The sequence below is a fragment of the Rutidosis leptorrhynchoides genome, chromosome 1, assembly GCF_046630445.1.
Source record: "Rutidosis leptorrhynchoides isolate AG116_Rl617_1_P2 chromosome 1, CSIRO_AGI_Rlap_v1, whole genome shotgun sequence".
NCBI classification, from domain to species: domain Eukaryota; kingdom Viridiplantae; phylum Streptophyta; class Magnoliopsida; order Asterales; family Asteraceae; genus Rutidosis; species Rutidosis leptorrhynchoides.
Window position 1 is genome coordinate 397,610,624 of NC_092333.1, and position 23,262 is coordinate 397,633,885.

Genomic DNA, 23,262 nt, shown 5'->3' on the forward strand with positions numbered 1-23,262 from the left:
TAAAGCATAAATCCTGTTCTTAATATTCTAAGATGTGAGCACGTATGATTTAGCTTTTTGTATAACACATGATTTGCTTAGGTACATATTCCCTTAATCACATAGTCATATAAGTACATAGATAAAACACTTAGATCAATACTCTTATTTGATAAGACCATCTTTCAAATGTATTAAACAATTAATATCAATGATCTCATATTGGCAAATCATGTCTTTGTTCAAGTGTCGTTTCCTGAACTTGTTTGATTTCGATAAATCAATAAAGGCATGATTTGAGTATATATATATATATATATATATATATATATATATATATATATAAGCATGGCAGTTTATAAACATGTAACAATTAAGATCCTAGTCATGTTAGTTTCTACTAAACATAGCAATTCCTAATCATGCAAGCAACTAGTCATGTTAATGTCTAACACATAGCTACTGAACATGTTAATCAACTAAGTACATAGTAGCTATTCATAGATAAGAGCATATTTTCAATGTATTGAACATATAGTTTCTTATGATCTTATCTCGGTTTATCATGCCTTAGTCCAAGTAACATTTACTTGTGATTGATTTCCATAAATCAATAAAGACATGATAAAGAATGTTACAAGTTATCAAACCTTATAATATGGAAGTTAGTTCCATAAGTTTTAAACTTCTAACAATATCTTAGACATATGGCGACTAAGTAAAATGATAACTTAAGCATATATCAGCTAATGTCTAGGAAACTAATCACATATCACATAATAGCTACACATGGCAATGTCTATTAGTATATTTGTTAAGCATGGCGAATTCCTAAGCGGCTAATAGTATCTAAGCACATTGATTCTAATAACTTAACACTTAATGTATAAGTGTACAATGATGTACAATTCATGTTTAGGAGGGAGCTTCTCCTAAGTGAGACTTGATGACCGTTTTCAAAATGTCTTGATAGGTTTTAGGATTATGAATGTCATCAAACACTTATGTGTTTCATGTGATGGTTAGTTTTATATAACATGTATGACTAATGGTGATAATGATGTTAAAATATGAAAGTCATTGAACCTTGTTAATTATCATTTGGAAACTTATGCAATTATGCATTAGATTAAGTTCCAACCATTACTAGTGTCAAACCTTGATTGACTAATAGATTTGAATGTGTTAAGTTGATCAGTCATATCTACAGCCGATATGTGGCTTAACCGTTTTATTGCTCGAGATTATCAAAGCTTAGACAATCTATTTCACGGTCCGACCGTGAAGATTTCCGTATGCAGGCTTTGAATAGAACGACCTTCTTGTTAGTTTATCATTGTGTAGATTAGTTAGCTAAAGAAAAAGTAAGTTTATGAACTTGCATGTTTACTTAACATTACATGTTCATTACTTATACTTGTTTTCATCATTAAAACATAGATTATCATTGTAATCTTATCGGTGGATCTTAAACCAACACATTGGTTCATCCACTCTTCTGTTTTCACAATATGATGATCCAACTTCTGTTATTTCGTCAGCTCCACATCAAACAACCTCTTCTTCTTTGTCTGTGCAGCCCACATCATTATCACAGCCTCTTGTTTGCTCTTTGCGTGATGATGAGCACCCAAATGCACCATCTGATGTGCCTAATATTACTGCTGCTACGCCTACTTAAGTTACTGCTTTTTCAGCTTCAACTTCATCCAGTCGTCAGATGACTATCAGCTCAAAATCGGGGATCTTTAAGCCATGACACATCGTTTATATTGCAACTCTTTCATACACGGGTCTGCATAAGGTGCTTCTTACAAGTTAACCTAAAGGTTATAAGTATGCACCAACGAATCCTGGATGGTTTAATGATATGCATGATGAGATGACGACTTCAGCTCGCAATAACACTTGGACGCTTGTTCCACAACCCAAACATGCTAATGTTGTTGGGCCGAAGTGGGGATTTAGAACAAAATATCTATCTCCTAGCTCAGTTTATTGGTTTAAAGTGCGTTTAGTTGCTCAGGGATTTACTCAAATTCATGGGTTGGATTACTCTGTCACATTTAGTCCAGTGGTTAAAGCTTCTACCATACGCATTGTGCTTTCTATTTCCATGTTAAATAGATGGTCATTACATCAACTCGATGTGAAAAAAGCCTTTCTTAATGACAATCTCACTGAAACAGTTTTTTATGGAACAACCACCGGGATTCTCAAACTCACGGTTTCCAATACATCTTTGTAAGTTAAACTAAGCGCTCTACGGCCTAACATAAGCATCTCGGGCATGGTTTCAACATTTGAGTTCATTTTTACTTTGCATGGGTTTCACTAGTAGTTGAGAGGATCCATCTTTGTTTGTGTTTAAATGAGCATTATGCATTATCTATCTTCTTGTGTATGTCGATGACATTATATTAACCGAAAATAATAATGCTACAATTTTCTCGGTTTATTTCTCGATTAAATTTCTTAGCCTTGAAATAACTTATACGCAATCTATATTATTTCTTTCTAAAATGAAGTATGCCCGTAATATTCTTCAATGTACCGACTTGCAAGATTCCAAGTCTATTGCTGCTTCGTTGTCTACAGCTGAACACTTTACCTCTCATGGCAGCCAATATTCAGATTCTACATTCTATCGCTCGTTGGTTGGTGCACTTCAATACTTGACTATTACTCGAACCGATCTTTCTTATGCCATTAACCAAGTTAGTGAATTCTTGTAAGCTCCAAAAATTGAACACTTTAATGCGGTTAAACGCATCTTGAGGTATACTAAGGGAACATTTCCCTTCAGTTTAACATTTTCTCATTCACCGAATCCTTCTATTCTTGGTTATTCTGATGCGAATTGTGCTCGAGTTGAGACACAATGTTCTACCTACAGTTACTGCATTTTTCTTGGTGGTAACCTCGTGTCTTGGAGTGCCAAGAAACAACCTACAGTTGCACGATCTAGTTGTGAATCAGAGTATCGGGCTCTAGCGAATACTGCGACGGAAATAGTTTGAATCACTCATTTGTTACGAGAGTTGCACATGCTTCAACTAGTTAGACCTACTATCTTGCGTGATAATAAGAGAGCCATCTTATTGAGTCAAAATCCAGTTTCTCACACTAAACATATAGACATTGACTATCACGTTGTGCGGGAACTCATAGCTTCTGGACGCCTATATACTCAGTTTATTCCAACTACTAAACAACTCGCCAATATGTTCGCCTAGATCCTTCCTCGCTCGTTGTTCAAGTCTTTTCATGACAAGCTACGTGTTGGTCCGCCACCCCTTCGCTTGATGGGGGTATTAACGATAATTATAAGATATAATTGTGTTACACCATACAACTTTTCTTGTTCCTTAAGTTGAGGATTGTTTGTTGTAACTTATATCTATTGTAATTTGTACTATAAATATTAATGCATATCACATCCTACAAGTGGGGTGAATTATTCTAAACCTCCCACACAAACTACTAAAGAGCATTAGGTACGATGACGTTTCATTTGAAATATTTATATTTATTTTTAAATTGATGTGTTTTTAAGTTTCTATATTTTTATCTATGTTTTTTTTTTAGATTTTAAATTTCTATTTTGGTTTTCAAGTTTGTTTTTTGTTTACAATTTGATAACTATATTTCTTTTCTAATTCTCACATGGCTACGTGCGTTCTCAAAATAAGTGTTCACCTTATTATTTATATTGTTCTAAAATAATGTGCACTTGCAAAAAATAGCTAATAAATATCGTTAAACTCTCCATTTTGCCTCTTTTATTACATTCAATATTTTAAATTTAGTTGAATTTACCTTCAATATAAGATCAAAATTTACATTCATAAAACTTATCTTAAATCCAACAAAATATCATATGTGACATTTAAATGGGATAGAGGGAGTATATGCTAATATTTATGATAACTAATTTGGTACATTAGAAAAAGCAATATTATACAATAGAATTAGGACGACTTAAAACAATTAATTGTCAGGATTTAGGACCCAACCAAAACAAGTGATTTAGAGCAATCACTAACCTATGAACGACAAACAGATAATCTAAAAGCATAAATGACAAAATTAAAGCATAACGACATAAGGATTTAATGAAGTTATATCTCAACTCCAAGCACGGAGAAGGGTTTAGTCCACAGGCGCAAACCAAAGAAATTTTTACTAATAATTTGTGCATACATTTACAACGAGGCTAGGAGTCTATTTATAGTGAAACATTAAACCTAGTTCCTTATGACACAAGCTAACTTGGCATTCAAGCCAAAGACATTCCAAAAAATCAATTACCACTTGTTGAACAAGTTAACTTTGCCTTCAAGTAAAAAACTTTCATAAAATCAGAAACTTTCTTCACAAGTTAAACTTAACCTCTAAGTAAAACCTATCTCCCAAGCAATCTTGATTTTCTTTCATTGTTTAAAAATTTCATATCTCAAAAATCTCCCACTTGTAGACTTAAAACCAACCCATACCAATCACCTGTCTTGACTTCATTGAACCTATCCATCTATACCGCCAAAAAATCTTCTTGGAACATGCACATTTCAACCCATCAAACTGATCTAGCTGGTAGCTTTCGATAATGATCAATTCAACTACATTTTACAAAACGTAATCATTCCCAATGTCAATTATGTTGAACACCCACAACAACTCCCAATTAGCTAACTATGACTCGGATAAACTATCTGACACGCCACATTCCTCCACTAGTTACTCGTCTGTGGGAAGGAAGTCTTTCGACAACAAAAAACACCACTGAGTAATAATCCAATCTTCACTTACTAGCTTGGGTCATCTCTCGTTTTCTGCACCACCATCGAAGTATGCGCGACTTCAATCACATGATTTAAACAGGAGACAAAACTGCCTTAACTCTTCGCACTAGACACGCCCAACCCTGTCACCGACATGTCAAAGATCACCCTCGTACAAAATTTCCGTCTATCACTGATTTTCCTTCCCTGCAATAAGATATTTAATAGACGCCCTTGTAGACTCTTTATCAAGGCTCCGGTGAGAACCTAATCACAACCTTGAAATCTACAACTTAAATTTTCCGCTTTCACGCTGGTACACTGAACTATCCTCATAGAACTATGAATTTTATGAACACATATTCTTATTCTCAATCATGCTCCTACTGTACGAGTAAGAAATAAACCGCGAATACTCGAGAAGAATCAAATTCGTACCACCCGCTTAGTTGCAAATTGCTTTTCCATTGGAGAGTAAAACAAGTACCCAAGTCTCTAGTGTCCGGAATCGACGCACTAACCTTACGAAAATTGGAGATACACGTCGCACAACCATCTCTACAACTCCCACGAGTTGTCCAACTCCCACTAACCCGATACTTCCGTCAGTTACCAAACTCACATCGAGTTCTCAACACTTTCAACAACGTCTAGAAAGCTTCAAGTTTCGGGATTTACTAGATTATCATTCCATCATTCACCTAAAGAATCCTAATTGGTCATCCAAAGAAACTGCTCGTTTGTTGAACTAAACTTCACCTAAAACTATAGCATCGGTCGAACGTGTTCTATCTGATACTTTCGTCAACCAATTTCCTTAGTGACAGAAGCTCAAACCTTCCCGCATATTCCACATAGAATACCTGATATTGCTTATTTTATACATATTTTTATATATCTTTTATAGGCAATATCGTTGTTATTTTATTAATATTTGGGACAATTCCATGAACTTTCATACTTAATAATTATGCTGGATTTGATTTCAGGTATTTGGTAGAAAATAAGAGATTTTGGAGCTAAAAGGATTATTGCTGAAGAAGGTTCATATTCTGGTTCGCGAGACTTCACCATTTTGACCATAGCTCGGTCACATGGACTCGGATTGAGGTAAATCAAAAGCCCATAAGTCTGTAACTCAGAGCTCTACAACTTTCATATTTAGAGAATACTCAAATACAGTGGCAAGCATCTCTTTGGAGGAAAGATCCTCTTCGACGACTGGACAAAAGATTTCAGACTTCGGAGAAAGCGCTGCTTTGTCAGCCTTTTCAGACCTGACATCTGCTCGAAAAGCCCATTTAAACTCACTTTTCCACCCTAACTCATTATGCCTCAACCCTAGCCATTTGGGGTCGAACTGATGGCAATTTTGGGAGCTTTTGAAGGCATTTAATACCATTCTAACACCACGAATTCAAAGATTATAGGCAAATCATTCAAGATTACATCTATAATTAGGTTGATTCTTGTAATTTTCATCATGAATTTTTGTTCCATGATTTTTTTCATCGCTTTGAACATTATTATTGGCTAGATTTTATATGTTTATCTAGGCTAGATACTAAGGATGTTGGATTGATTTATATTTTTTGTTTTTGATTTTTTAAGAGATAATTTGATAATCAGATAAAAGAGTCATTCTTGATTTTAATGCTATTTGTTTCATTTATCTGGTTGCTATGTTGAGAAGATCAAATTGACAACTTGAGGCTTTTAATATAGCGATTTTCAATTGCTTAGGCTAGTACTAGGGACTGTGCGTCGACTACTCTAGCAAAGAGGACGAGTTAGATCAAATAAAGAGATTAAGCAGGGGTGAATTGTGTATGATAGCCAAAAAACATAATTAGTGGTGACTGCAACCGTACAACATCATGATCTGATCATTAAGTTAGTTGATGAAATTGTCCTATTGCTAATAGATTGTCTTTTCTGATAGTTGCTCCTACTGATACATCAGTTTAGGTGGTCTGTTATTAGGATTGCATATGAAATTTGTAAGAGTCTGTGAATTCACGCATAGTTAATTATCAACCTATCTTTTATTTTAAATGTTCAACATCTGAAGTTAATAATGTCTAGATAAGCATATTTGTTTAATTCTGATTTTTGCATGTTGTTTGCGTTGTTCTTTTTTAGTCTTTCTATTATTAAAATACTTTTATGGACATTTCGGTCTTTAAATGCAAAACCCCCATATCCACTTTTCGTATTATATTATTTAATTACATTTTAGCTAAATCTCAAATTATATGCTAGATTTTCCGTGGAACGAAAACCCTAGGCTTTACCTATATATACTATTACACGATCGGATGCACTTGCCTATAAAGACGGAAAAGGGTTAAGTCCACGATCACAAACCTAATAAATTTTACTAATAGTTTGTGTACACAATTACAATGAGGTCGATGAGTCTATTCATAATGAAACATTAAACCTAGTTCTTTGTGGCACAATTTAACTTGGTCTTCAAGCCAAAGATATTTCAAAAAATCAGCTATCAACTGTTGAACAAGTTAACTTTGTCTTCAAGTAAACAATTTTCCTAAAATCAGAAACATGTTTCGCAAGTTAAACTTAACCTTTAAATAGAACTTATCCCCAATCAATTTTGATTTTCTTTTCTTCTTTGAACATTCCACATTTCAACATTAATTTGGCACAATCCATAAAAGAATATTGGACAATGTAATCGATAATTATGTTTTACCATTTTCAACAATTATTATTTTTTGTAGAAAAGTAGTCAATCATATAAGTAAAATATTACTATCTTCTATCATATTTTTCGATTACACGTTGTATTCTAGCTATTTATTACCATACAAAATCATTGTAATATATACTGAAGTTTTCTAGAATACATCCCGTTTTGTTATGTCACGACCTAAGTCCCTAACCATGATGGCTTTTTTTTTCCTTCTAATTTTCCATTTTCACCTTTTTCATACATATTCAACCCGAATGATTTCTACATGTTTTACTTAAAAAATTCTGGACTGTTATAAAAGTCAGAAAAAGTGTCTGCCAATTTCATATGAATCCAAATGAGCATGATAAACGTACAGTAAATTCTAGTATTATAAATATACAAGAGATGTAAACATTCGATACACTTCTTACTTGAATATATTTCATATACTCACTTATTTCATCTTTAATATCTATTAGTAGTATGTAGTCCATAATCAAGCCTAAAAGGTAGTCATAAACTCCTAAATTATAACACATTATCAGCACGAAGTGCTCCGTATAATCAAGGTTTATCTAAGCAAGCACAAGTCACTAATCAAGGTAAGAAATTATTTAATGATATCTTCTATTATTTATTAGTAAGGTAAATATTATTATCATCATAAGTTATATATGGTCGGTTATACCGCCTGAATTATATTTCTGTAATCTAACTTTTATTAACTTTACTAACATTTATATTTATGTTATTTAAGTTATATATGGTCGGTTATACTGCCTGAATTATATTTATGTAATCTAACTTTTATTAACTTCACTAACATTTATATTTATGTTATTTAAGTTATATATGGTCGGTTATACCGCCTGAATTATATTTCTATAATTAACTCTTATTAACTTCACTAACATTTATATTTATGTTATCTAACATTTATGATTACTTATGCAATTAATCATTATTTATTTCATGCATACTAATGTTTATTCTTAAAATTTATTATTTATGCATAATATGTTTATTCTCTTAATCTTTGTATTTATACTAAACGTATTTATACTAAATGTATTTATAGTAATCGTATTTGTACTAATAAAATTCTTTTATTAAAATTATTATTAATATGACGAGTACATAACAGTCGTTAACGTCAACTAACGACGTTACAACGGTCATATATACATAACGATTGTTAACGTCAACTGACAACGTTACAATGACTATATTTTTCAAATATAAAATAAACATCTCCATTTTCACATTTTCACAAATCAATCTTCATTTTCTCAGATTACCACTCTCAAAAAGTTTTTTTGTAAAGATGATTCACACAAGGATGATTTTTCCTATTGTATTGGTCATACTAACTATCATCATTGTTGCTAATATACCACCGGGTGAACCTATATTCTATCCTGCTTTTGTGGTTTTATCATTTGTAATCATGCCGTTATTCTGTTGTTTGCTACTTATGAATTTAAAATGATTCTAATTTCTTTTATTATTTGTCTATGAATAGAAGTTGATTATGATTATGATTTATGTTATTCATCTTTTTGATAATAGAAAATGTCGAATTTGAAAAGGTTTAAATTTGCTCCTTTAGAATCAAGTGGGAACAACTACTTAACATGGGTTATGAATGTAGAAAAACATCTCGAATCAATCGGTATTTTAGAAACCCTGAATGAAAATAACAATTGTTCCGAACAAATGAAAGCAATAACAAGTATTTTTCTTAGCAAACATATTGACGATTCCTTAGAATCTACATATTATATGATCGAAGATCCAAGTGTATTATGGAAAATACTCAAAGATAGATACGATATTAATTATCAAGAAATAATGGTGATCCATGAGGGAATAAAATTGAAGATGTTAGTAGACGCACTTATAAGAATCCTGGAGATTCTTATTAATGATCTGGTAACGTGGATCATCAGTCTAGTATTTCTTGAATACATGAACATCTTGTTTATTTCTACAAATAAGTCCCAAAAGAAAAGAAAACGAGAGTGAATCTATTGAAAAATCTTGATTAAATAAACCCTGAGCTATCTTGAGACTTGAATGGTTTGAATTTTCTAAGATGCCTAGCTTGTTATGTATCACTCATAACTAAATGGTTTTAGACCATAACACATATGTTTATTAAGTGTTATCTTTTATGTACTTCAGATTGTAACTTGTTTGCATGTAATATAATTTGATTATCTTGCTGAAATATAACTCATTATTTGCTTATCTTATTTAAAGTTTTAGTATTAATCTTGCTAAAATACAACATCAATTAAATGGTAAAGACCTATGTATTGCAGATAGTGGTAACATACAAATCTAAGAAATATTTCATTGATTTAAATCAAATGAAAGAATTATAAATACTATATCAGGTCTTGCAAACTTGATATAAGGAACGGAAAAGGCAAAAATATATATTACTAAATGGTAAGAATTTTCTGATAAACAATGCTTTGTTTTCTCCCAAATCAAAGAGAAATTTGTTAAGTTTCTCTGATATATATCATAATGGATATGATTATCAGTCAATGATAACCGAAAATGAGAAATACCTATGTAGCACTGAAAAGCGCATATGATGAAAAGCGCAGCGCATATGATTAAAAGCGCATATGATAAAAAGCACATATGATGAAAAGCGCAGCGCATATGATTAAAAGCACAGCGCATATGATGAAAAGCGCATCGCATATGATGAAAAGCGCATATGATGAAAAGCGCAGCGCATATGATTAATAGCGCAGCGCATATAATTAAAAGCGCATATGATGAAAAGTGCATATGATGAAAAGCGCAGCGCATACGATTAAAAGCGTATATGGTAAAAAGGATATATGATGAAAAGCGCATATGGTGATTAATGAAAAAGCACATATGGTGATTAATGAAAAGCACATATGGTGATTAATGAAAAGCACATATGGTGATTAATGAAAAGAATATTGAGAAAGAATCACCAATATTTCTTGAAAGAATTCAAGGTTATATATATGGACCAATTCATCCATCATGTGGACCATTTTGATATTTCATGGTTCTAATAGACGCATCTAGCGGATGGTCTCATGTTTGTGTGTTATCAAGCCGTAATATGACATTTGCAAAGTTTCTTGTACAAATTATTAAATTGAGAACACATTATTCTGATTACACCATTAAAAGGATGAGACTTGATAATGCTGGTGAGTTAACATCTCAAGCATTTAATGATTATTATATCTCTACAGGGATTGTTGTTGAATATCCTGTTGCTCATGTGCATACACAAAATGGTTTAGCCGAATCACTAATTAAACAATTGCATTTAATAGCTAGACCATTGATAATGAGAACAAAACTCCCAGTATCTGTATGGGGTCATGCAATTTTACATGCTGCATCATTAATTCGCGTTAGACCAAGTGCAAGTCATACATATTCTCCCTTGCAACTTGCTTTTGGCCATGAGCCAAATATTTTCCATCTTAGAACATTTGGTTGTGCGGTTTATGTTCCTATCATACCATCACAACGCACTAAAATGGGTCCTCAAAGAAGGATGGGAATATATGTTGGATATGAAACATCTTCAATCATAAGATATATTGAACCCATAACGAGTGATGTTTTTACAGCACGATTTGCTGATTGTCACTTTAATGAAACATTGTTCCCTAGATTAGGGGGAGAAATAAAAAATAAAGAAAATGATGTTTCATGGTGTGAACCTCAATTAATGTATCTTGATCCTCGCACAAAAGAATGCGAGACCGAAGTTCAAAAAAATAATGCATATGCAAGAACTTGCGAATAAATTGCCTGATACATTTACAGATACAAAAAGAGTGACTAAATCATATATACCAGCAGAAAATGCTCCAGCTCAAATTGAAATTCCAAAAGCTAGAAATAATATCACTCTTGAGTCTTTGCCACGCCAGAAACGTGGGAGACCAATTGGTTTCAAAGATAAAAATCCTCGAAAAAGAAAATCAGCTGATAATGAGGTAAGAAAAAGGTGTTCAAGAAGAACCACAAATCAATATTCTTTCTGCAGAGGATATTGACGATGTAAATACATAAATTGCAATAAATTATGCAATATTATGGAACCGAAACAAAATGGCAAATATTGATTTTTCATATAATCTTACAATGACATCATGAATAAGGATGATGATCTGGAACCAAAATCTGTCATTGCATGTCAAAATAGATATGATTGGACTCAATGGATAGGAGCAATACGAGCTGAATTAGAATCGCTCAATAAAAGAAAAGTCTTCGGATCAATCGTTATCACTTTTAAAGATGTGAAACGTATGAAATAAAAAAATGAATTTTTATCCGAAAAAGAAATGAGAAAAAATGAAGTTACAAGATAAAGCTAGACTTGTAACTCAAGATTTCTCTCAAAGACCATGAATGGATTATGAGAAAAACTTATTCTCCTGTTATGGATGCTATTACTTTTAGATACTTAATCAGCCTAACAGTTTCTAAAAATTTAAAAATGCATCTCATGGATGTTATTACTACTTTTTTAAATGAATCACTTGATAGTGATATATACATGAATATCCATGAAGGGTTTAAGGTATCATAAACATCTAATGTAAAACCCAAAGAAATGTATTCCATTGAATCACAAAGATTTTTATATGGGTTGATACAATAGTATAACTGATTAAGTGATTACTTGATAAGAAAAAGGGTATACAAATAATCTTATTTGAACATGTGTTCTTATTAAGAAAACAATGTCCGGATATGTGATTGTAAGTTGTTTATGTAAATGATCATAACATCATATAAACAAATAAAGAGATCTATGAAATCATTCAACTTCTAAAAAAATTTAAATGAAAGATCTTGAAAAGAAAAAAAACAAGTATTGCCTTGGATTGCAAATTGAGCATATGCCTAATGGTTTACTTGTACATCAAACAAACTATACCGAAAAGATTTTAAAACATTTTTAAAGACAAAACCATTGGTTGATATATCACTCAATATTGACACTGATCCATTTCATCCCCGTGACGATCATGAAGATCTTTACGGATAAGAAGTTCCATATCTTAGTGCAATTGGGGTTATTATGTATTTTACAAATTGTACAAGCACTGACATTTTTTTTGCAGTTAATTTATTGACAAAGTTCAGCTCAACCCCTACAAAAAGACATTGAAATGGGATCAAGCAGATATTTTGATACCCTTGAGGAACTGATGATTTAAAATTATTTTATTCTAACGCTTCAAAAAAAGATTTGGTTGATTATGTATATGCAGGTCATTCATTAAATCCTCATAAAGATAAATCTCAAACTCGGTATGTATTCCTAAATGGAGGTACGACAAAATCATGGCATTCTTAAAACAAACACTTGTTGCAACATCATCAAATCATGACGAAGTGATTGCATTATATGAAACTACTCGAAAATGTGTTTGGTTGAGATCAATGACACAAATCATTATTAATTCTTGTGGACTAGAACGCTATAAAAGACCAACAACTATCTTCACCAACAACTATATATGAAGATAATGCTGCTTGCATAATACAAATGAAAGAAGAGTATCAAAAGTGACATAACAAAATATAAATGCTGACGAGGCGCCAAAGCCATAGACGGTCTTAACGGTCATAAGTTTGATAAGAATGGTATCTTGGTAAGGCTCAGAAAAGACTAAAAGGAATAGGAATTGAAATAAGGGTTTGAGCAAACCATGAAGGAGACTGTAGACAAATCACATGGGCTAAACTTGTACATAAAAGATTTAGATGATACAGTTTCAGATGAAAACCTCAGATTCTTCTCATATACTCAAGATCTCGTAAAAGACAACCAGATTAAAATGAGATACGTTCAATCAACAACTCTGCTGATCTTTATACCAAAGCACTGTCAACCGCTGTTTTCAGAACATACGTTCACAATATTGGCATGAGGCAAGTTCAAAAGATGTGATGACTCAGCGATGTCTACTTGAGGGAGAGTCAACTCTATACTGCACTCTTTTTCCCTTGACTAAAGTTTTTTCCCACTGAGTTTTTCTTTAGCAAGGTTTTTAATGAGGCAGTACTAGTTGCTTTATAATGAACTAAAATTGTCATCCAAGGGGGAGTGTTATAAAAGTCAGAAAAAGTGTCTGACAATTTCATATGAATCCAAATGAGCATGATAAACGTACAGTAAATTCTAGTATTATAAATACCCATGAGATGTAAACATTCGATACACTTCTTACTTGAATATATTTCATATAGTCACTTCTTTCATCTTTAATATCTATTAGTAGTATGTAGTCCATAATCAAGCCTAAAAGGTAGTCATAAACTCCTAAATTATAACATGGACACATTATTTAGGCATAAACTAAAGCTAAAAAGTATGAAAAATTAACAAAAATAAAAGAAAATTACATTTTATAAATAAATTCATAACTAAATATCATTTTTAAGTCATTTTAATTTTTATAATTTTTAACTTTCTTACCAATCATCAATGTGCAAATTCTAATTATAAAAATATGAAGCGAACCATTTTCTGCAGCAATGCACGGCTCGATCCCGCTCGTATATATAAATATCCGAGAAAAATGACGACATATTGTGTTATAATTCAGTAGGCTTATAACTACCTTTAATGGTTATAAGAACAAAGAGAGAAAAAGAGAGAAGAAGGAGAGAAGAAATATTGATATTGATATTTCAAGAGAAATGGTGCCCCTTAAATGGTTACCATACATGTCTATTTATAGTATAAAATATTACTATGCAAGAAATATAATAATAATAAAATTAACATCCAATCTAGATATTTTATAACACAATCTAGATATTTTATAACACTCCCCCTTGGATGACAATTTTATTAGAGAATAACTAGTACTGCCTCGTTAAAAACCTTGCTAAAGAAAACCCATTGGGATAAAACTTTAGCTAAGGGAAAAAGAGTGCAGTATAGAGTTGACTCCCCCTCAAGTAGGCAACGCCTGAGTTGTTACATCTTCTGAACATGCCTCATGCCAATATTATGAACGTGTGTTCTGAAAATAGCAGTTAGCAGTGCTTTGGTATAAAGATCAGCAGAGTTGTTGATTGAACGTATCTCATTTTAATCTGGTTGTCTTTTACGATATCTTGAGTATATGAGAAAAATCTGAGGTTTTCATCTGAAACTGTATCATCTAAATCTTTTATGTACAAGTTTGGCCCTAGTGATTTGTCTGCAGTCTCCTTCATGGTTTGTTCAAACCGTTGTTTCAGTTCCTATTCCCTTTCAGTCTTTTTCTGAGCCTTACCAATATACCATTCTTTTTCATCAAACTTATGACCGTTAAGACCGTTTATAGCTTTAGCGCCTCGTCAGCATTTATGTTTTGTTCTGTCATTTTTGATACTCTTCTTTCATTTGTACTATGTAAGCTGTATTATCTTCATAGATAGTTGTTGGGCTTTTATAGTGTTCTAGTCCACAAGAATCAATAATGATTTGTATCATTGATCTTAACTAAAATCATTCCCGAGTAGCTTCATGTAATGCAATCACTTCGGCATGATTTGATGATGTTGCAACAAGTGTTTGCTTTGAGAACGTCATGATATTGCGGTGCCTCCATTTAGGAATACATATCCAGTTTGAGATTTAGCTTTATGTAGATCGGATAAATAATATGCATCTGTATAACCAAACAAATCTTGTTTCGAGTTGTTAGAATAAAATAATTATAAATCAGTAGTTCCCCGAAGGTATCAAACTATTTGTTTGATCCCATTCCAATGTCTTTTGGTAGGGGCTGAGCTGAACCTTGTCAACAAATTAACTGCAAACGAAATGTCAGATCTTGTATAATCTATAAGATACATAAGAACCTCAATTGCACTAAAGTATAGAACTTCCGATCTGTTAAAATTTTCATGATCTTCGCAGGGATGAAATAGATCAGTGTCAATATTGAGTGATCTAACAACAATGAGTTTGTCTTTAAAAAAAATGTTTTAAAATCTTTTCGGTATAAGTTGTTTGATGTATAAGTAAACCATTAGGCATATGCTCAATTTGCAATCCAAGGTAATACTTGGTTTTTTCAAGATCTTTCATTTCAAAATAATTCTTTAGAAGTTGAATGATTTCATAGATCTCTTTATTTGTTCATATGATGTTAAGAACATTGACATAAACAACTACGATCTCATATCCGAACATTGTTTTTATAAAACATACGTGCAAAATAAGTTTATATTTATACCCTTTTTTTATCAAGTAGTCATTTAATCGGTTATACCACATACGTCCCGTTTGTATAAACCCACTTAGAAATCTTTGTGATTTAATGGAATATATTCCCTTGGGTTTTACATTAGATGCTTATGATACCTTAACCATTTAGGTATATTCATATATATCACTATTAAGTGATCCATACAGATAAGTAGTAACAACATTCATGAGATGCATTTAAATAACTACCAGGTTGATTAAGTATCTAATAAGTAATTGTATCCATTACAGGAGGATAATTTTTCCTCCTAATTCATTTCTGGTCTTTGTGGGAAATATTGAGTTACAAGTCTAGTTTTGCCTTGTAACTTCATTTGTACATTTCTTTTCGGATAAAAATTCATTTGTATCCCATACGTTTCACATCTTTAAAAGTGATAACGATTGATCCGAAAACTTTTCTTTTATCGAGCGATTCTAATTCAGCTCTTATTGCTCCTTTCCATTGAGCTCAATCATGTCCATTTTGTATATTCAATGACAGATTTTAGTTCCAGACCATCATCTTTATTCATGATGTCATTGTAACATTATATGAAAATATCTCATAGAGATTTTAGTTTCATTTCGGTTCCATAATATTGCATAATTTATCGCAATTTTAGTATTTACATTTATCAATATCCTCTGCAGAAGGAATATTGATTTGTGGTTCTTCTTGAACACTTTCTCTTACCTCATTATCAGTTGATTTTCTTTTTCGAGGATTTTTATCTTCGGAACCAATTGATCTTCCACGTTTGATGCGTGGCAAAGACTCAACAGTGACATTATTGCCAGCTTTTGGAATTTCAGTTCGAGCTGGAGCATTTATCGCTGGTATATATGATTTAGTCACTTTTTTATATCTGTAAATGCATAAAGTAATTAATTTGCAAGTTCTTGCATATGCATTATTTTTGAACTTTCGTTTCACATTCTTTTGTGCGAGTTCAATATACCTTAATTGATGTTCACATCATGAAGCATCATTTTATTTTTTATTTTTATTTCTCTCCCTAATCTAGGGAACAATGTTTTATTAAAATGACAATCAGCAAAACGTGCTGTAAAAACATCACCCATCATGGGTGCAATATATCTTATGATTGAATATGTTTTATATCCAAAATATATTACCATCTTTCTTTGAAAAAACATTTTATTGTGTTGTGGTGATACAATTGGAACATACACTGCACAACCAATGTTCTACGGTGGAAAATATTTGGCTCTTGGCCAAAATCAAGTAGTAAGTGAAAATATTTATGACTTCCACATGGTATAATGCGAATTAATGTCGCAGCATGTAAATTTACATGTCCACATATAAATATTGATAGTTTTGTACTCATTATCAATTGTCTAGTTATTAGCTGCAAGCGTTTATCTATTGATTTAGCTAAACCAATTTTGTGTATGCACATGAGCAACTGGATGTTCAACAACAATCCCTGTAGATATATAATGATCATTAAATGCTTGAGATGTTAACTCACCAGCATTATCAAGTCTCATCCTTTTAATGGTGTAATCAGAATAATGTGTTCTCAATTTAATAATTTGTGCAAGAAACTTTGCAAATGCCATATTACGGCTTGATAACATACAAATATGAGACCATCCGCTAGATGCGTCTATTAGAACCATGAAATATCAAAATGGTTCACATGATGGATGAATTGATTCATATATCTTACCTTGAATTCTTTCAAGAAACATTTGTGATTCTTTTTCACAATATACTTTTCATTAATCACCATATGTGCTTTCCATTAATCACCATATGTGTTTTTTTTTTTATAAATCACCATATGTGTTTTTTTTTTATCATATATCCTTTTCACCATATACGCTTTTAATCATATGCGCTGTGTTTTTCACCATATGCGCTTTTAATCATATGCGATTTTCATCATATGCGTTGTGCTTTTCATCATATTCGCTTTTTATCATATGCGCTTATCATATGCGATGCGCTTTTTATCATATGCGCTTTTTATGTGAATAGTAAATTAATTAATTTCGTTTTACTATTCATATGAATTAATTTAGATTTACTATTTTGTTAATTGAGTAATATATATATACATCATATACTTGTGACTCCGAAGGCTCAAATGAATTTGACCATATAGTTATACGTTGTACCTTGCACATTAATTTTCAGTAGAAGCTAGGAGACCACTTCATTTTCAATACTTCATTTTTGACAAAAAAACTATTCCATTTTACCATCCCCTTTTTTTTCTTACTTTAACTTTTAAGATATACTTTTAATAAAAATACAAACTACTTTTTCTTATTTTAACTTTTAAGATTTACTTTTAATAAAAATACAAACTACTTTTTGTATTTTAACTTTTAAGATTTACTTTTAATAAAAGTACAAACTACTTTTTCTTATTTTAACTTTTAAGATTTACTTTTAATAAAAATACAAACTATTTTTTTATTTTAACTTTTAAAATTATAAATTTAAGAATAAACATTAGTATGCATGAAATAAATAAACATTAGTATACAAAGTCATTAGCTATTTTGTATGTTCGTAAAGCACTATTTGACCATCGAGGTCAATTACTCTTGTTTTAAACTTTCAAATGGAATTTAAGAGCTTTATAATCAAATTAATGGCAACTGTCCAGTAACCTTGAAACTTGAAGAACTAATTGACAATTTGAAAATTTGAGAGTAGGTTCTTTGGACCTCAAAGTCAATTGGCGTGTCTCGTTTGACTTGATTGCTACTCCTTCCGTCCCATATTAACAGTCCCGAGACAATAAACACACAGTTTAAGAAATCTCATCAGGACACGTTTCTTTTTATTTACTTTACAGTTCCCTATCTTTTTTTTCTTATATGCAAAGGTTAAGGGTATTAAGAAACTTTACTTTACAATTATTGTCTAATTATGTGAGTGGACTTAATTTGGGACAACCCAAAATGGAATATTGAACTATCAATATGGGCCGGAGGGACTATTTCAGTAGCTTACTTAACTTTGGAATTAGCTCCATGTTTCTTTATTTAATTAATGTTAGGTAACTATATCAGTTTTTCCTTGAAACATTTGAAACATTATCTCCAAATTTGGGTAGAAAAGTATATTTTATTTAGTACTCCATACCTTTTATGTCAAACTGACGTTGTTTCCTTTAAGATGAGCCGATACCTAATTTGGAAGCCTAGTTAACTAAAATTGGCTTGAAAAATATTTTAATAGTATTTAATTTACATACCTTCTCCATCGAAGGCTTACATTTATAAGGAATTAATCTTTGTTAAATAGAGGTAGGATAATGGGTTGATTGGGCAGGTAGGTAAGTGATCTTTATTAGTTAGGGTCAAAACCAAGTGATATTTATATTTCTAGTCTAATAAAACGGGTGCGTAATACTTCAACTTCAACAGCAATTTATATTTTTTCTGTAAATGTAAAGTTTAGTAGTTATATACATAATTTAAATCATATTATTACTAATATTAATTTAAATAGTTGTAAGCATTTATATAGACTTTAGGAGACCCTGGACATTTATATAGTTATATATATTTTTATATTAAGTTTATTCGTCTCTTATTCTTAAATGTTAGATAACATATAAAGACCCCATCGTATTCGTATTGATCGGAATTAATCTCGACCCATGGTACCGTGTTGTCAAATGACGTGTTGCGTACATAAAGTACCATGTTGTCAAATGACGTGTTGCGTACAATCATGAGGTCTTATTAACATAAATATAAATATTAGTGAAGTTAATAAGAGTTAGATTACAGAAAATATAATTCAGGCGGTATAACCGGCCATATATAACTTAAATAACATAAATATAAATGTTAGTGAAGTTAATAAAAGTTAGTAAACATAAATGATAGTTAGGCGACAGTGTCGACCATATATAATTTAGGTGGCAGAGCCAACCATATAATAAGAACAATAAGAACTTAATAAAAATTAGTAGTTCAAAATGTTAGTAGTCCAAAGTTTGATATATTCGAGTCTGAAAATTATTAATAATTTCATACCTTGATCAGTGACTCGTGATCGTTTGAGATATCCTTTGATTACACTAAGCTCTTCGTGCTGATAACGTGTTATAATTCAGTAGGCTTATAACTACCTTTAATGGTTATAAGAACAAAGAGAGAAAAAGAGAGAAGAAGGAGAGAAGAAATATTGATATTGATATTTCAAGAGAAATGGTGCCCCTTAAATGGTTACCATACATGTCTATTTATAGTATAAAATATTACTATGCAAGAAATATAATAATAATAAAATTAACATCCAATCTAGATATTTTATAACACAATCTAGATATTTTATAACAGTTTTGCTACTTTGTTTATTTTTTATTTATTTACGCATGGTTTAACTTTTTTTTTTTTTTTTTTTTTTTTTTTTTTTGTGTTTTTCCTTTTTACCCTTTCTAAATTATTGATTTTAGTTTTTTTCTCATTTTTAATTTAATAAATTGCATCAAATTTCGATATATGTATATTATAATTATACGGTACCGAAAAACGTTTAGTGTATTTAGTAGAACCATGTATTGCTACAAACGATTTTCCGTCACAATTAGCCGATTAACTATATTAATGAAACAATGTTTTAGTTATTGAACGAAATCATTCTCATAACAACGCACGAGCTATTCTTACACTTGTTTTATTGCTATTACTATATGTTTCAAAAATATTAAGGAGTACAATCATGTAAGAACATTTTTATTCTAAGTTTTTCTAAGAATAACTATTAGCTAGACATTTAGATGTAAACTAGCTAAGAGCCCCGTGCTTCGCTGCGGATTTCAACGACTATAAAGTTCTATTAACGTCTAAAAATATTTTAAGTATTCATATATTACATACATGTATCAGAATTAAGGCTTCATGGTACAATTACACGACTCTCCTAGCAACATTTAACGTGATCTTAGGTGTTCTTCATACCAAAACATCGCACAATATGTGCAATCCACCATATCACGATAAATGGACGAAACACCTATAACAAAAAAGAAAAATATCATACATGTAAATGTATGTATACATGACAACTACAATCAATCAATAACCACTGATAAATCTAAAATACGTCAACAGTTAAGTAGGACACGTATGAAAAATGCATAACTGAACATAAAACATATACCATCCATGTTAACGCCGCTATCGCTTGTGGGAGATAGTATATGAACGATACTAATGGTAGACAATATATCTGCAATGAACTAATAGATGATCAAATGGAAAACGAAAAAATGCCAGCTTTATGTTCAGCAGTTTGTTGACAATCATTATTAGAATTGATCCAACAACTAAAGTACATAAACACACACACACACACACACACACACACACATATAATGAATAATTTGTGTACAACTACTTCGAGTAACTAACATACAAAATATACGTGAAATTGCAGTTGTATAAATATCAATAGACCTGGAGACAATGCAGGAGAATCGCTATAGTATTTGCACGGTGCCAGTAGTACCAGAATTGTTACAACCAACGGCCTGGCAGAACCGTAAAAAAATACAGAAATGTTACAACAGATGGTGATCAGTTTAGAAGTTACAGAGACGTGTTGGCTTATTGAGAAATTATGTTATCGTTCTTGAAAGAGTGTTAATATAACAATGATTGCGGATTTGCGTTACAATTGTGCAACATAATGTTAAAATATGTAATTTTCACCTACTATAATGCAGTAATAACAATTCGACGAATTTTTTTAAGATAAGCAAGTAAAAATCATAAACGTACCTCATCATCATTCGTCAAGAACAATTACTTGTATGAGTGGTGAAGAAAAGCAACCATATCATCAATTAGTAGATAACACTCATACCTACAATTATATCCAAAAAGATGAACATTATGATCAATTAGTATATAACACTCATACCTAAATGTTAGAATTCTCGGAATACTTCCTGCACCCATATTCACATGTTCCTACAACTTCAAACATCAACTGCTAGTTGCTTTCATGAACTATTTGGAAAATGTCCTTAAAGCTGGTTATAGGAAAACTAAACATAACTAAAAGAGTGAGTTTCAGTCGAAGGGTAAACATATGAACGGGAACGATACCCTAGCTAATCGGTACAATCGACTGTATCACTTGGATATGTTAATAAGAACGATTCGATTGCAAACAAATATAGAAATGGCGATTGGAACTGGTCGTGGTCCAGGGAGCAACTAGGGTCCAGACAATCACAGCTTCTCGACTCGCTGGTCCAAGATATCGGATTTGTGACTATTTCAGACCGAACCGATTGTTGGTCATGTTCGGTTTCGGCAGATGGCATGTACACCGTTAAAAGTGTACGTGATCACATAGACCACAAAATCCTTCCTGTTTCGAATTGTAAGACATGTTGGTATAAGTTTCTTCCTAGAAAAGTCAATGTGTTTCTTTGGAGGTTTAGGCTCGATTCGTTATCAGTTCGTTGGAATCTTTCAGCTAAAGAAATCGATATCAACTCTGTTGTTTGCCCAGTTTGTACTAATGGAGTTGAGACTAGTGATCATCTATTTTTCCGTTGTTCGTTGGCCTCGGATCTTTGGCGTCTTGTACGGGTGTGGTTGAATTGTAATTTGCCTCCTTTGTCATCATGGGAAACGTTCATTGTTTGGTTAGAGGGGGTTAATTTATCAAGTGTTCAAAAGAAAAAAGTGATAGCTTCCGTTGTTACTCTTTTATGGGTGTTATGGCGATTTTCAAACGGCGTAGTTTTTAAAGATGCTTTTTGTAATAGAGATAATCTTTTTCATGTAACTAGATTATTTACTTTTCGTTGGTTTAATCATAGAGGCAAGTTAGTTTCTAATTGGAACACTTGGCTCTCTGTGCCTTTGTAATTTCTTCCTTAGCGCCTTGCTAGAGAGCGTGTTTTTTTTCTATATATTTTATTCTTTGGCCGTAAAAAAAAAAAAAAGAAATAGGGTGAGAGGATAAAGTGACGGTGTTTAGAGGGTTAGGTGTGAGGGCAAGATTGTCAATTACAAAATATAAATCCACTAATAAGCTTTTGATTGTTCAATTTCAAAAAAGGAAAAAAGAAAAATTTGTAAAATGATAACTCAGGACAATCGCTACAGTAAGTTAACAGGGCCGGTAGTAACTATGTAAATTAGTAATAGGAATAATGAGTATATGGTTACATGTGCGGTGCTACGGGCTGTATGCTTATCATTGTACAAAACTATATGTTCTCCCTTAAAATATTTTATCTGTAACGTGTTTAACAAAGTTAATAAAAAAAACTCGGTTAAACCTGCCAAATCTATATAATTTAAATTTCTATAATTTAACCATTAAAACACAGATAATTTAGTTGTTTAAAACGTTTGTACAAAAGAATAATTGTTAACCAAAAGTTAATAGCATCTTTTAAGGTTATGGTAGAGAAGTTCAAAAGAATAAGTAATCAATTGAATCTTTTGCAGTAACTAATATTTCTTCAAAAAAGTAATCATATTTACATTATCATTTTCGAAAA

At 31.6% G+C, this 23,262-nt stretch overlaps 2 protein-coding genes across 2 annotated transcripts; both read left to right on the plus strand.

Moving 5' to 3' along the window:
- Nucleotides 1–1,861: 1,861 nt before the first annotated feature.
- On the plus strand, nt 1,862–2,227 carry LOC139901190 (uncharacterized mitochondrial protein AtMg00820-like). Its single transcript, XM_071883924.1, has one exon. It carries the CDS (start codon nt 1,862–1,864, stop codon nt 2,225–2,227), a length of 366 nt encoding a protein of 121 aa, XP_071740025.1.
- A 274-nt stretch (nt 2,228–2,501) lies between these two features.
- LOC139901197 (uncharacterized) lies at nt 2,502–22,621 on the plus strand. The gene is made up of 2 exons (XM_071883931.1): nt 2,502–2,696; nt 21,896–22,621. Exons 1-2 carry the CDS (start codon nt 2,502–2,504, stop codon nt 22,619–22,621), a joined length of 921 nt encoding a protein of 306 aa, XP_071740032.1.
- The last annotated feature ends 641 nt before the right edge of the window (nt 22,622–23,262 follow it).

What these genes read in the sequence shown, in the direction of transcription:
- LOC139901190 (XM_071883924.1), top strand. Translation starts at nt 1,862, where the DNA reads ATGACGACTTCAGCTCGCAATAACACTTGGACGCTTGTTCCACAACCC.
- LOC139901197 (XM_071883931.1), top strand. Translation starts at nt 2,502, where the DNA reads ATGAAGTATGCCCGTAATATTCTTCAATGTACCGACTTGCAAGATTCC. An exon ending in TTTCTTATGCCATTAACCAA is followed by an intron (nt 2,697 to 21,895) that starts GTTAGTGAATTC and finishes TATGTTAATAAG; the next exon opens with AACGATTCGATTGCAAACAA.